This window comes from Haliaeetus leucocephalus, unplaced genomic scaffold (assembly GCF_000737465.1).
Source record: "Haliaeetus leucocephalus isolate CR32 unplaced genomic scaffold, Haliaeetus_leucocephalus-4.0 Scaffold101, whole genome shotgun sequence".
NCBI lineage: Eukaryota > Metazoa > Chordata > Aves > Accipitriformes > Accipitridae > Haliaeetus > Haliaeetus leucocephalus.
Genome location: NW_010972537.1, coordinates 2,609,201 through 2,624,235, shown reverse-complemented (window position 1 = coordinate 2,624,235; position 15,035 = coordinate 2,609,201). Strand labels below are relative to the sequence as shown.

The 15,035-nt window shown below is 51.4% G+C and overlaps 2 protein-coding genes across 3 annotated transcripts in view; both read left to right on the top strand.

Moving 5' to 3' along the window:
• Positions 1 to 7,081: 7,081 nt before the first annotated feature.
• Positions 7,082 to 14,815, top strand: EIF3D (eukaryotic translation initiation factor 3, subunit D). 2 transcript variants are annotated; one of them, XM_010585391.1, is made up of 15 exons: positions 7,082 to 7,230; positions 7,589 to 7,723; positions 8,008 to 8,053; positions 8,442 to 8,578; positions 8,678 to 8,763; positions 9,235 to 9,307; positions 9,447 to 9,559; positions 9,777 to 9,909; positions 10,540 to 10,687; positions 10,922 to 11,052; positions 11,517 to 11,602; positions 11,831 to 11,960; positions 12,447 to 12,589; positions 13,407 to 13,687; positions 14,697 to 14,815. In XM_010585391.1, exons 2-15 carry the CDS (start codon positions 7,601 to 7,603, stop codon positions 14,708 to 14,710), a joined length of 1,644 nt encoding a protein of 547 aa, XP_010583693.1. In that variant the 5' UTR covers positions 7,082 to 7,230; positions 7,589 to 7,600; the 3' UTR covers positions 14,711 to 14,815. The 2 variants fall into 2 exon arrangements, with proteins under 2 accessions (XP_010583693.1, XP_010583692.1); XM_010585390.1 differs by having other exon boundaries at positions 9,444 to 9,559.
• The window catches only part of FOXRED2 (FAD-dependent oxidoreductase domain containing 2), an 8,950-nt gene continuing 8,707 nt past the window's right edge, over positions 14,793 to 15,035 (top strand). The window contains exon 1 of the mRNA XM_010585392.1: positions 14,793 to 14,852. Within this exon, the coding sequence (XP_010583694.1) occupies positions 14,824 to 14,852 (29 nt within the window). The 5' untranslated portion in view covers positions 14,793 to 14,823. The remainder of the gene's footprint in view (positions 14,853 to 15,035) is intronic.

Sequence of the window (15,035 nt, the reverse complement as noted above, 5' to 3'; positions counted from 1 at the left end):
AGCAAAGGGGTCAAGATATACGGATATGGGCTGAGTCCCAGAAACAGATCTGCAAGGGCAAAGCGCTGGGCTTGGGAAAGGGTTTTCTCTGCTGCTGCTCCTCCTGCTGCTCATGATCCCCTCGGGGATGGAGAAAACAAGGGACTTTGCTCTCTAGGGACCTGTCAATCAGAATCTGCCACCACCGTTTAATTTGCTGAATTTATGCCTGCCAGGAGCGCCGGCCTGGCTGCCCATTCCTGAGCAGGCAGTGCCATCCCGTGGGACGAGCTCGGCACAGCAGCGGAGTCTCAAAGCTGCACTGAGCAGGAGCTGGAGCATCCACACAGCTCCCACAGGAGATGCAGCAATGGGACCCTTGCCCAGTGTCCCACTGGTGCACAGGGGGGGCCGGGGACCATTTCCAGGCTTCCGGGGCTCCTCACTACCTGCTTCCCCTCATTCCCACTTTTTTTCCAGCAGGGAAGCTCAGAGGGGACAGAATGATCTAATTGACCTGGACGTGGGGGTTCAGCTCGCTCCCACCCGGGACAGGCTCCAGCCAGCCCACGGGCAGGTATGACTTTAGGACGGGAGGGCAGACAACAAAGCTCTTACCCTGAGCTTGGTGTGGCCATGAAGTTCGAGGCAGCATGTACCAGCAAGCTGCCTGCCAGCCATCAGCAAGCCTCCCCACCTCTCATCCCCAAAATTTTGCAGCTCCTCTTGTCTCCGGCTGGTGCCGGGCCAGGGATCATTCAGGAGTGTTTAGCAGGGAGATACTTCACGCATGCAGAGAAAAGAGCAATCCCACAGAGCAGTTCCCAGGTCAGGGAGCCCCACATCTCCCCCTGCCCCTGCTGCTCTCCCCTGAGGGCTTGGCACTGCTCGTGGACCCTTTTGGGGAGTTAGCGGTGCTGGGAAGGTCCCTTCCCTCCCCAATCCCAGCCCCTTCCCATCCCCTCCTGCAGAGGCCACAGCAAAGCCTGGACCCGACCTTGGGAGTCAGCTGCGACCTTGGGAAGTGCCTGATCCAGAGGGACAGGCTGCGGACAGGAAAGAGGAGAGAAAGACCTTGGGCTGCTGCAGTGGGAGCTTTCTGGAGCAAGGCTGAGAGCGTGCATCCTTCCCGGCTGCCTCGGGGTGCCTGACGCCCGATGGGGGACATACGCAGCACGGCTTTGCCAGAAGGGACAAAAGCGCCCGGCTGACTCCTCCAAAGACAGAAGAGAGCAGATGGTGCTGAAATCTGCTCAAGAGGAGAGGAAGAAATAGCCCCGAGGCTCCGTACTCCCTGTACCCCGAGAGGCACATTTGTCCCCGGCCAAGCGTGTCAGCCAGCCCTGCCTCTGACTTACTGAGGGGCAGGGAAGGGAATGGCAACCGCGGGCTCGCTGGGCTGCTGCATGTCCCTTGCCACTGTTCTCTTTTGTGGGGACTTTCCTGAGAGTCCCTGGGAGGGAAACAGCATGTTATACATAGGTAGCATCTGCATTCGGCTCCTTACTGCCTTGATAACTAGGTCTTGCGCAAAGAGGGTTCGACTCTGCTCCCTAGCAGAAATCTCCTGGACTCTCTTTCTGCCCCCTGATGTCCTGCTCAGACCTCTTTGCCTGGCTGGCATAAAACAGTAAGCTTTCCAGAGGAAGGACCAGGCAGGCAGGAGCATTTGCAGAGCATGTTTAGCCCCAGAAGATTCTGATTTTTCACAGAGGTTATCGTAACACTGATGATGTTGAAGGAAATAACTGTGGGCGCTTCTGTGCTGAGCAAGGGCCCTTGCAAAGAAAGCCCGTGTTGCCTGCGGTTCTGCTCACACACACCAGGATCCTTTTCAGGGCAGCGCTGAATATAACTCAGGCACCGGAGAACCACAGGGCACAGAGCGGGGCTCCTGCAGCTGAAAAGCAAACCGCTAATTCAGTGGTGAGAAGGCACGGTGTGTCTCACACCCTCCATCACCCCGGGGCTCATCCTCTTCCCTGCCGTTGGTCCGGCTGGATCTATGCAGCATTTCCCAGATGCTGCTTCTGCCTCTGTTGACACAGTTCCCCATCACCGCGGTAGCTTGCATCTCTAATGTATTTCTCCTCCGGTGAGGCAGGGAAATGTTGTCCCTCCCTGTGCAGCATGGAGGTGCCGAGCTCCCACTGGGGAAGCTTACTGGGGTGGCCTGGAGGACACAGCTGCAGAGTGGGGATTTGCAATTCAGCCTGTGGACACTGAAGCTCATACCCCAGCCACTGCACCAGCCTTCCTCTCCTTCCGCAGGCTCGGAGCCAGCAGGGACGCTGCCGGCGCCAGCTGCTCTAATTGAGCTTTGTAGAATAAACTTGTGGAATTAGCCTGTTGGCTGCTGGGATAAAATCCAGTGCTGAGTGCAGATCAAAGGAGGCAATCTTGCTGACGGTTTGCAAGGAGACAGCGGGACCCGGGCTCCTTCTACAGCTCTGGAAAGGGCAGTGCTCAGCAGCCGAGGATGAGGACGGAGCGTGATACACGCTGCCTCTTCGACGATACATGTGCTCCAGGCCCTGACAGTCAAAGCTACAGAAGCCTTGGGAGAGATCTGACACTGGTGATAAAAGTGGTCAAAGCCAGGCAAGAGACAGCACTGATTCAGAGAAAGATAATTTTCGGGTACGCCATAAATTCGTGGCTTTTCCTGGTAGCATGGAAGGAGCAGACAACACAAGGCCAGGCTCTGAGCCCAGCCTACAGAAGCAACATGGTTTAAGAAGGAGAAGCCTGCCCTTGCCAGGTTTCTGTCCGTCCTCGAGGGCGAGACGCTCCGGCCAAGCAGCCATGGGGAGAGCTCAGCATGGCAGGAGAAGGAAGAGGGAGAAAGCCTCACAGAGAAAGCACTATCTGCTAGCAAGAATAATAAACTCAGCACATTCCCTGTGTGGACCTTACTGTATGGACATGGCTGGTCTGAACACACGCAGCAAATCTGCCAGGTGCCACCTGCTCCCACCCCCACCAGATCGCACAGGCAGCAAATTAAAAATCAGATTCGCAGCACGTGCACAGTAAAGTTGCTTTATGGCCTTTTTTCCAGGGTTCCTGAAAATCCAGTCAAGCACTTCCCTGAAAAAGCTAGCGAGCAACTGCCACGCGAGGAGGGCAGGTTTATATTTCAGCCTCCAGGACACCCAGGAGAGGGATGAAGGTGCTGGAAAGGAGGCCATGTGTCGCACCGAAGCACCTGGCCTGGGAGAACAGCAGACCGAGAAGGCAGATGAAAGTGCAACAGGAAAGATGGGATGTGAGGAGGAAGGCCAGGGAAGGATGGAGGGCTTCCCAGCCTGTGAACACCAGCCTGTGGCAGGAGCCAGTTCATATACGGCCAAGGTTGGTTGCAATGAGAGCCCAGGAGCCAGCAGTGAGTTTTGCTGCTTTAAAGACGATGACGATGACTTCGGAAGAAGAGTCTGACCTGAAGAGGTGTGTAAATGTCAGGCGTCTCTGCCGGAGGAAGGCGTTAAGGCTGAAGACTATTTCCCTTGGTTTCTGGGTTTATCAAGAAGCGCGGGGCAGCAGAGACTAAGCATATGGCACAGGCATACGGTGTGTTTGTTGTTTAGTGAGGAAAACGAACCCAGCTGGCTATTTTTGATCCATTTGTTATAACAGTGAGAAAAGGAACTGCTGGAAAATAGTGTTTTAATGTGAACATTAGTCTTCCAATCCTCAGCTGCCTCTCTGAGTGGAAGTACAGTCACCCAAGCTGGAAAGCAACCCCTGTTTTAAGGCTTTCCAAGGCATCTTCAGTCAAGGCAGAAGTGATCTATTTTCTAAGGAAAGGTCCCTAACGGGTTGGGCACTCAGACTTGCTTTCCTTCATCTAAACCTGTCAAACCTCTGGGAACACTGCCTGAGCTGCATCTTGTCATCACTCAGCAGGAGGAGGCTGCTGCTCAACACAGAGCCAGCTCACAGAGCAACAGCTCTCCAAAAAGCCCCAAACCATGGTGGAGGCTGATGGTGGTGAAGGCTTTGGACTGGAACGAGCCCCTCTTTTATGGATTTGCTAACACCAGCACAGAGCCCAAAAACAGAGAAGTGGAAGACAAGAACAGAAAACCAGATGTGAGCAATTTATCCTGGCTGTTCTCACGAGCGTCTTCCAGGGAGGAGTGATTAGCCTTATTAACTGATTAAGTGATTAATTAACTGATGAACTGAAATTATGGATCAAGGATCAAATGATTGCAAGCAAGTGTATTTTGAGTACTTTTCCGGGAAACGATGTATCTCACGTGCCTTTAACGAAAGCTGGAGGCCGGGCAGCGAACTGTTTGCGGCAGCGGTATGCGGGGCCAGCAAGACGGGACGAGAGTCGCAGCACGGCACAGGAGACGGGAGGTGCGGTGCCTGGCACAAAGCGGAATGTGAGACAGACCCGCTCCCTCCCCTCTTGTAGTAAATTTGACCTAAATGTGGCAGCAAATCTCACCTGCTTCAAGACTGGAATTTTTTCTTAGAACCTTTCTTCCCCTTGATAAGAAACTGGAAGGTTATGTCCGTGCCCAGGGGAGCATTTATCCCGCCCCGGGCACTCCCTACTCATACTCTTTCCTCCAACCAGTTCCTATACCCAACTCTGTCCCCAGAAAAGGTAGTTTGATGGGCTAAGCCCAAACTGCACATGGTCCAACGTCTCTGGGAGACAGTAGCAGCGTTTCATCCTCTTGTAAGCACCTCATGCAGGCTCAGGAGTGAAGAGGAAGCCATGGAAAGGACAGGATTTTGGTTTATCGGTCCATTTGTCATTGCTTCTCTTCATTCATTCTTTAGTCCAGTTTTCTCTTCAGAACTTCTTGGTCTTTTTATCACCATCTCCTAAGCAGTCAGCCCCTCTGAGCTCGTTGCCCTGTCTCGGGAGGGTGAGGGACGGGCACTGTGGGGGTCACCTGGAGCTGTGATCGCACCGAGCCACCGCCAGCAACCAGCAAGGCAGTTCCAGCACTAATGGTGTTTGTCTCCAAAAAGGCTGTTTAGGTGAGACAGTTACAAATTGTATTTTATAAACTGTATTTCTATAAGTGGGTTTTTTCGCTAGCAGGGAAAAGTGCTTTAATAATCCCACTTCTGATTAATGGCAGGGTGTCTTGGCAAAGCAAAGACTGCTGCGGCTTCGATTCTTTCTCAAGGAGGAATTGCAAGCGGTAAATAAAGAAGAAAATGCACACCTCTCTGCCTGGAAAATATTGATCTAGACTCTTCTTAGGTAAAAGATACCTAGTAAAATTCTCTAAAGAGTTAGTCTTTAGCTGAAGAGATGTGTAAACTGGATCCTGCTCTTTTTAGGGGTAGAGAAAATTTCAATCACTCTGGCATGTGAACATCTGAGATTTAATGATTTATTGCCCTCACTCCCTGAGAAGAAATACTATCCCAATTACAGAGACAGGGATCTGAGACACTGCTGTATTAAATCGCTGGTTCATGGTCTCCTAGAGAGGCCGCACGGCTGAATCCTAACTTCCAGCCCCAGGTCTCCCCTCCAGCAGGTCAAGGAAAACCATCAGGGACAATGCAAAACCTTGAATACCACACTGCGAATACAGCAAGGGCAACTGCAATTCTCATTCTTCGCACATCTTTACCTCTCAGAGTAAGACAAGTGTTTTGTAACAACCTCTAAACACAAAGTCAGTTGAATGATCACGCAACTACAACCTGAAAAGTACCTGCTTTTCTACAAAACCGTTGCAGAGTTTGGAATATATTTTTATTTCAGGAGGCTGTGTGTGTGTGAGAAAATTAAGAGGCATAGCATTAAGTCATGTTTCCTGTCCTGACACATGGCTTTATTGATATACGCCTTGTCCAGAGCCCTCTAAGTCTGTTCTCTATCAAAGCCATAAATCTCTTAACTTCCATCTCCATTTTTATCTGTCAAAACAGGAATTTACCTGCCAGACTTTACAGTCACTCCATCTTGTATCTGTAGAGCAACCTGGCACAACTAGACGGGGACTGCATGCTAATAGTTGAAACCATCATTTGACTAAGCTGAGGATCAGTATTCTTCCAATACATGATTTTAGGCCATGTAATTTGAATTCAAGCTCTTCCAAAGGGAAAAAAAATATATATACTCTTGAGATTGGGCTGTCCTTTGTGTGGTCGTGAAGCCCAATTTACCTTCATAAGAGCGGAGGACAGACAGGAGGAGGAAATTTGTTAAAACAACTTATCCCATCCCGCTGCTATCGGGCGAGTCATTTACACCAAAACCATTCCCAACAGACATTTGCCTACCGTCGGCTTAAATACTTCCACTAGGAGAAGTTCCACATTTCTAGAAAGTTTAATCATTACCACCGGAGAAGATGTTTCTGACACATCGCCGTCGTTTGTTTGAGCTGCCATGCTTTCAGCAGGCGCAGAAAACACTGTTTTCTTCCTCTTTGTGACAGCCGGGTGCAAAGTAAATGGTTTTGTCATGTGTCACCCCCAGCTTTTCTACTCAAAAGCCGAGCCCAAGCTTTTTAATCAACGGGGCAAATTAACTATCATTAACGTCACTCTCTTCCCACTCCTACGCGTTTTTGGTACCAAGCGCTCATTAAGAGGGAGCGAAACGTCGGGAAATGATACTGTCACGACAGAAGGCACAATAAAGGGGGAGACACACGACAGACAGACAGACAGACAGACGGGACACACACCCTCACGGCCTGCGTGGGCCCCCGCGCCCTCCCCGCCCGGCCACCACCCGCGGGCCCTCAGCAGCAGGGACAGGCGGCTCCAACGGCCTCGCCCACGTAAACCGAACACGGAAAGAAACTCCGGCGGCCACGGATGGCGTGACCGGAGGAGGAGACACGGCCACGGCCACGGCCGCCGCCGCCGCTATCCCCGGCCCGGCCCAGCAGTCCGCCGGCGGAATGGATCATAGAGACGCTCGCATCCACCCGCCGAGCACCGCGGCTTTTCTAGCCTGACCCTCCTGCACCTCTATGGCCGTAACGTACTGCGCACCCTGCGGGCGGGGGACGCTTTACGGCAGCCGCGCTCCCCTCCTTTGCGGTTTGGTTGTCGGGTGGGGGTTTTTTTGTTTTTTTTTTTTCCCTTTCTAATTTTACGACGGCGGCGCTTGGCGGCACCGCTGTCGCGCGGCGCTGACGCAGAAAGGGCGGGCCGGGGCTGCGTGAGGCCTCTTTCCTCGCCCGCTGCCGCCGCCGCCTCATCATCCTCATCGTCATCCGCTGCCATCGGCGCCGTGACGGGGCCCCGCAGGTGAGGGGGGGTGCCGGGGCCGTCCTCCGGTCCTTACCGCCTCCTTCTCGCGGGTATCGGGACCCCCGGCCCCGCCCCGGCGCTGCCACCGGTTCCGGTGGGGGCCGGCTCCCCGTCCCTCCCCCTACACACGGGTCTCCCCGTCCCAACCGCGGCCGATCCCCTCGGTACGGGCCCGGCGGGCGGAGGTGGCCTCCCCGCTTTCCCCTCACGGTGGCACCGCGCCTTGGTCTTTGCCGGGACAAGGCCGCGGTCCCCGGTGACCCAACTGCAGCGGGTGTCATGGCGTGCGGCAGCTGAGGGTTTGGTTTGGCTTGGTTTGTTTTTGGGGGTTTTTTTGGCTTTTTCTCCTCTCTAGAAGTTTAAAAAAATGGCGAAGTTTGTGACACCCGTGATCCAGGACAACCCCTCTGGTTGGGGCCCATGTGCTGTGCCCGAGCAGTTCAGGGACATGCCGTACCAGCCCTTCAGTAAAGGAGACCGCCTGGGAAAGGTACCTCTGTCATGCCACAGCGCGTTGGGCTGCTGCTGAACGTTTTCGCTTCTTACTCCTGTGGCTGCTCTTCTGACACCCTTCGTAGTGCGTCCTGACACATAGCACAGTTGTGAACAATTAGCAGGGCTGGGGAGCGGAGGTGGGAGTTGAAAAGATTAGTTCTGGAGTGTATGGCAGTATTTGCTTCTGCCTTCTTGAAGTCCTGCATATATAAAGTCAGGGCTGGGGGGGAAGATGTCACATTTGACTTGCTCATTTTGACTGTTTATGCTTGTCCTTAGGTGGCTGATTGGACAGGAGCCACATATCAAGATAAAAGATATACGAGTACGTGTTGTCTGGTGGCTGCTCCCGTGGTTTATTTCCTACAAAGTTTTCTTCAAGCGTCATTCCTGCTTTCATGGCTCACACCCACTCTGGTGGTTACCTGTGCACCTCAGCAAGAGAGGCTGCTTAAATGAGGAAGTGTGCCTCACGCTTGGGAGAGCTCTCCCTGTCCTTAGGGCTTACTCCTGATTTTTGTACTGCCTCATGACTGGGGCTTCTCAGGGAGAGGCTTGGAGGGGGAGAGAACATGCTGGCGTAAGGCAGGAGTGCCGATTTGTGCATCAGACTTAGGTGAAAGCAGTTGGAGGGAATTCCAGGGGATAAAGGGGCAAAGGGTTGGGGTTTTTTCCTAGAAGCTTGGTGTCAAGATGCTTTGTTTTATTTCCAGACAAGTACTCATCACAGTTTGGTGGTGGAAGTCAATATGCCTATTTCCATGAGGAGGATGAGACTAGCTTCCAACTGGTGGATACAGCACGAACACAGAAAACAGCATACCAGAGGAATCGTATGCGATTTGCACAGGTAATGTCTTTTCAGAAACGGGCTCAAAGGAGAGCGTCAGCAGCACAGAATTATTTTGCAACTAAAATGTTCTTTTTTTTCTTTCCTTCATTTCTGCAGAGGAACCTCCGGAGAGACAAGGACCGTCGGAACATGCTGCAGTTCAGCATGCAGACGCTGCCGAAGAGTGCCAAGCAGAAGGAGAGGTGGGACTGCAGACATAAGCGTACCGTACTTGGGTTGGAGTCCGTGAGCAGACTGTTGATAAATTTAGGAAGTTACTGTAACAGAACCCACTAGAGCGAACAGTCAGCAAAGAGGAATTTCAGGACATTTCAAGCCCGACGTTCTGCTGATGTCAGCGGTAGTTACAAGCATGGACTTCAAACAGCTATCTAAGAATTTAGGAGATTTTTTTAATCATATTTAGAAAGTAAATACAGCGTTTTAAACTTCTGAAAACTGCGCTGCAAGATTTAGAGATGAAGATATTTGAAGAGTAAAGAATAGAGCTTTTAATGCCTTGGGCACCTTGATCAACAGCTCAGTAAGCGTTTCAGCAGCTCAGTGCCTAAAAGCATTGTTCCTCTAATGGTAATTTGGAAGCATAGGAATGGTTGTGGCGTGTAGGACTCAAGAACTTCTCTTCATGGCTTTTCTCATATTTCTCATTTTAGAGATCGTTTGCGCCTACAAAAGAAGTTTCAGAAGCAGTTTGGAGTGAGGCAGAAATGGGACCAAAAATCACAGGTAAACTAGCAAGCTTTCTGCCCCCTGTGATGGTTTGGTTTTACTGGCTGCGCTCATGGGGCAGCTGTTCTTGCACAAATCCTGATGTGCTGTGTCTCTGTTTCTCTCTCTATCTGTCCTACCTCTGGCTGCACAGCAGAAGCCTCGTGACTCCTCTGTTGAAGTTCGCAGTGATTGGGAGGTGAAAGAAGAGATGGATTTCCCTCGGTTGATGAAGATGCGTTACCTGGAGGTGTCGGAGCCACAGGACATGTGAGTTCCTAAAATAGCTGTTTGCTTGCTGCCTGAACTGACCGGATTTTTGGAAGGCAGGAGGGCAAGGGCCTCCTGACCTGGTCCCAATGTTCTCCTTGAGGTACCCAAAGGAGGGGAAGAGGGTGGAACACCCAACAGGCCCCTCAGTCCCCTGTGATTCATGGGTGGTGGTCTCTGTAGGGAGGGTATCAAAATGGTTCTCTTATCTCTGCAGAGAGTGCTGTGGAGCCCTAGAGTACTATGACAAAGCCTTTGACCGCATTACAACAAGGAATGAGAAGCTACTGAGGAGTATTAAGCGCATTTTCCATACCGTCACTACTACTGATGACCCAGTTATCCGAAAGGTACGTTTACTGGTTTGTAAAACCCAATAGTGTATTTCTTAGTGCGTGCTGTTGTTAGAGACCAGCTGTCGCCATCAGACCAAAGTTAAGAAAAGGGCAGAAAAATTCCAGATCCCTAAGCTTGCAGAGGAGAAGAAGCATTAGCTGGTATCATTATTTTTCTTATGTCCAAGGCAGAGCTAGGTTAATGCCAAACTAGGAATGCTGGCCAAGGAAAAGCTGTAATTCTGGAAGGGCAAGCAGACTGGTACTTGAGCTGTGTTGGGAAAGAAACTTCCATGTCAGAGACCTGGTTCTTGATGTTTCTGCTTTTGGAGATGAGGAAGGCTTGGAGTTTTCTCTCTGTGACCTGATTGGCAATAAGGAGCCATGCCTTTTCCCAACAGAATTAACTTTTTGTAATAGAAGTTTCTTAGTTTTTCCTTGTTTAGGTGAGGGTGGGCCTGGATTGCTGGGTAGTACCTCAGACTTTGTCTAACAATCGGTGGTGTACCTACCAGTCTAGCTTTCTCACCATGGGAGAAGAAATTAATAGTCTGGTTTGCTAATGCTTCTCGTCCTGGCTGGGGAAGGGAAAGGGTGTCTGTTGTTGTTGCTGAAACAGTTTTTCTCCTCCTCCTGTATCTGTAGCTGGCCAAGACCCAAGGGAATGTGTTTGCCACAGATGCCATCCTGGCCACACTGATGAGCTGCACTCGCTCAGTCTATTCCTGGGACATCATTGTCCAGAGAGTTGGATCCAAGCTTTTCTTTGACAAGAGGGACAATTCAGATTTTGGTGAGGAAAAGTCCTGAAAGAAATTTCTGTTACAGTAGGTAAAGGGTCTGATTTTCTTTAGGCTTTTTTGAGTAGAAGACTGAGACCCCTGGAACAACCCAATTACTGCAGTACACTTGCTAGCTGTGGGCGTAACTTCAGTATTGATCTGCTGCACTGTGGGGCTAGAGACTCACTGAAGCTGACATAGTTACTCCCCCAGGTATAACCATTTGTGTCTGGTTTTCTTCCCAGACCTCCTGACAGTGAGTGAAACAGCCAATGAGCCCCCTCAGGAAGAGGGCAACTCCTTTAATTCTCCACGCAACCTTGCCATGGAAGCTACCTACATCAATCATAACTTCTCCCAGCAGTGTCTGAGGATGGTAAGGTCGAGCAGTGCTGGGTGGTAGGGTCTGTGTTTCAGAGAGTCTCAAGAAGAGACGTCACTAAGGCTGCTTTACTACAGCATAGAAGCGTTTCACTTGACAGAAGTATGTTACACTGATGTTCTTTCAGTTTTGGAAGAGGTGGGATTACTTCTCATGAGCAGTGTGACTTTGTTGTGGAAAGATTTTCACCTTTATTCTACAAAGAAGCAATCCCATTACCGTTGGTGAAGCAGGCAGGCTTCCGAGTACACTTCGTGAAGCTGAAGTGCCAGTAGGAGTACCGCTTACAGCGAAGTGACTAACATGAAGATGAGGCTTCTCATCAGCTGTCTTAATATTTTAGTGGTTTTCTACATAAGGGAAATTAGCTACTGGTGCTATAAGAGAATATTTGTCCAGTGGGGGAGAGCTCTCTCGGGTTTTTTCTCCTAACATTGCCCTTCTGTTTTCTTCTGCAGGGAAAGGAGAAATACAAGTTTCCAAACCCAAATCCCTTCGTGGAGGATGACATGGATAAAAATGAAGTAGCCTCTGTTGCATACAGGTATGTTGATCTCTCTGATGCCCAGGTTTGGCAGGGGGGCAGGATGTCAGAGTTATACGGAGGCAAAACAAGTTAGGAGTCTTATTGATAGAAGCTTTACGGCGAGAGGCATTCCTGGACATCCTCACAGTGACCAGATAGAGGGGGGGAAGGGATTTTGCTGAGGGCTTGCATGGATCTGGAAGAGAACAAGGGTCAGAAATAACCAGCTGGATTGTTTGTTGGCAGATACCGAAGGTGGAAGCTGGGAGATGATATAGATCTCATTGTCCGCTGTGAACATGACGGAGTGATGACAGGAGCTAATGGAGAAGTGTCATTCATCAACATCAAAACACTGAACGAGTGGGATTCCAGGGTGAGGAAGAATGAGATCCCAAAGCTAGATCTAACTGCTTCACTGCTGCCTGACATGCCAGGTACAGCAGGCAAGATGAGACAAACATCTGGCGGTGTTCCCCGGGTGGTTACCTTCCACCAAAGGAGCATAACTTTGGTGGGCAAGCCGTGCTGATGCGATTCTCCCCCAGATGCGGGGTAGCTGGTTTGAACCCTCTTGTCCCCAGGTGTCCAGTACAGTAGCCAGTCTGTTCCCATGTTTCCTTTGTGAACTCTTCCCTCACAAACTTCCCTTCGTAACCAGTGCCGCAAATGTTGGCCAGCCCCCGCTCTTTGCCCTTCTTCCTTTCCGGTGCAAGGGCTTTCCCTGTAGGTTGCTGTTCGCATTCCCTTTTATGGGATCGTAAGGTAGACAGAAGGAACTTCCCTGTGTGATGTCAGGATGGCTGAAGAGATGACTGCTGCTGGCTTGTTGGGTTGACCCTCATTTTGATTCTCCCCTCAGTATTGCAATGGAGTAGATTGGCGCCAGAAGCTTGACTCTCAGAGAGGAGCTGTGATTGCCACCGAGCTGAAAAACAACAGCTACAAATTAGCCCGCTGGACATGTTGCGCACTGCTGGCTGGATCAGAATATCTTAAACTCGGGTAAGATGGCGTTTTCACACCAAACATCTTTCAGGTGCATTTTCCATGATTTAACCCAGTATGTGTCAAAGCAAACCACTTGTAGAATGAGTAACCATAAAAGCACCCCGCATTTTGAGTGGCCAAGAGGGGAAAGCTTGCGGTGAGCACACCAGCCCTGGTGTAAGCTGCTTCCCCTCAGCATCTGGCTGATGTGCCCCCTGTCACGACTGACCTTGTGAGACCTCAGCATGTGACGGGCAGGCGGCCTCTGCGGCGCTCTCGGCCTGTTTGCCGAGATTGCCAACAAGGGAAATAAATGCAGTGACTGTGCTACCTGTCAGGAATTTGATTTGAGATCCTCAGTGCCCTGTTACTGAGAAATTGGGTGGAGGGGAGGTATCACCACAGCCCTTTTTGAACTGTCGGCTTAAAATCAGTTGAGCCTGTGCTGTGGATAACGAACAAGAGGCATTTGCTAACTCGGTTCTGGTGGTTCTGCAATCTCAGGTTCCGTCCTCAGGTATGGGACTGATGCATTTGCATCTGTTTAATTCCAAACTCCTGGCTAATCGTGCTGTCGCTTAATTTTTATCTGTGGGACTAACCTGTATCTTTCGTACCACCCCATCTGATTTGGGGTGGTGGAAGGATTCCAGGTACATTAATGATTGACAGCTTGTAGCCAGGAGATCCTCTTGGATCTCCTCTTGGAGTATTAGGATTTCTCAGCCCAGAAAACAAAACTAAGATGATCACGCTGCTTTTCTTGGAGTCGTTCTTCTGCTTGCTGGGCTTAACCTCCTGACACCCCTCTGGTTTCTCCTTGCCCCCCTAGGTATGTATCTCGTTACCATGTGAAGGACTCTGCCCGCCACGTGATCCTGGGCACGCAGCAGTTCAAGCCAAATGAGTTTGCCAGCCAGATTAACCTCAGCATAGAGAATGCTTGGGGCATCCTGCGATGCGTCATCGACATCTGCATGAAGCTGGATGAGGGGAAGTACCTCATCCTCAAGGACCCCAACAAGCAGGTGATCCGGATCTACAGCTTGCCTGACGGCACCTTCAGCTCTGATGAAGATGAGGAGGATGAGGAGGAAGAAGAGGAAGAGGAAGGTTCGTAGCATACTTGGTGATTTATGCTTTTCAGTCTTCTGCTGGTCCGGATGATAAAAGACCAGATCTAAAGGGTGAGATCTGACTAGTGCAATGACAAGAGGGGAGCGAGGCTGGAGGATGTGTGGTCCCGAGGATGGGCGCTCGGTGGTGGAAAAGGTGTGGGTGACATTGGGAGTACGCGGAAGCAAACCGAGCAGAGAGTTGGAAACGCGGATGTCGTGCCTCTGTATGGATACTGAGCCAGGACTGATTTTAGCAGGGGTGGGGGAGAGGACCCAGGTCCAGAGCACCGACTGGGAAAACGAAGCCTACCAAGGAGCCCTTCGTTCAACGGCCCCAGGATTTGGGGGAGTGGGTGGGTGCCGATTTCTATTGGTACTGGGGTATTTTTTGTACTACAGTTTTAGAAATGGGAGTGACTGTAAGATTGAGACATATTTAAAATGAGTGGTGACCTAGCCTGACTGAGGTAACTCGGTGAAGGCTTTTACCAAGTGACTGGGGAAGTGGAGCGATCGCTAGTCGGTCAGTCGGGGGGTTCGGAGGGTTGGTGGTGCCGCAGCGGAGAACCGCTGCCTTTGCTTTGCTGCCAAAAACCGTCTGCGCTCCCGGATGCGTGACCTGCATGTGCTCTGTCGACAGTGGGAAACCGCTGGGACCTTGGAGCTCTTGCTTCTGTGATAGGAAAAACACCTTCCAGCTTTTTTTTTTTTTTTTTTTAGGCTGTAAGCTTAGCCTGGCTGCTCTGGGTTTTATTATGGGAATTTTAGGTCACTGCGTAATTTGCTCTGGAATATAACCTGTGTAATTCCAAATGATGCGTGTGTGGTCTTGGCTGATGGACAGGTCTGTAGGTGGGGGGGGACAGCACACTGAGGTGGCAAGCTTGGTTTTTTTCTCATTCTTTGTGGCATTTCCTTGACAGAGAGGGATTATTTGGGTGGGTTTGGGGTGGTTTTCTTTCCCCAGCCGCACTCCCTTCATTACTGTTTCTCTTCTCTTTCAGAGGAGGAGAGCTGAACCCCGCGGGCCGAGCTGCGCCTTCGCACCCGCCTCTTCTGCAGAGAAATCTTGAAGGGGGGCGGGGGGGAGGTGGAGAAAGCCCAATAAAGTCACTTTTGCTCAGCGGCGCGATGTCGTTTGTGCCTGGGGGGGGTTACGGGTACCCGGCCCCGGGGGCGGGAGAACCCGCTGGAGCAGCTCTGCTGCCCCTTTAAGAGCGCAGCCCCGCCCACCACCCTCCCCCAGACACGTGGTACGGTGCGGGCGGCGGGAAGCGGCGGCGCCGTTGTCACGTGACGCGGGGTGGTGGCTCGGCGGGCGGCCCTGCTCGCTCCTCCCCCCC

Excerpts from the sequence above, each read along its gene's own strand:
- EIF3D (XM_010585390.1), top strand. The coding sequence starts at position 7,601 with ATGGCGAAGTTTGTGACACCCGTGATCCAGGACAACCCCTCTGGTTGG. Across the intron at positions 9,910-10,539 it reads ATGACCCAGTTATCCGAAAG|CTGGCCAAGACCCAAGGGAA; the intron begins GTACGTTTACTG and ends CTGTATCTGTAG. Across the intron at positions 11,961-12,446 it reads TGAACGAGTGGGATTCCAGG|TATTGCAATGGAGTAGATTG; the intron begins GTGAGGAAGAAT and ends TTCTCCCCTCAG.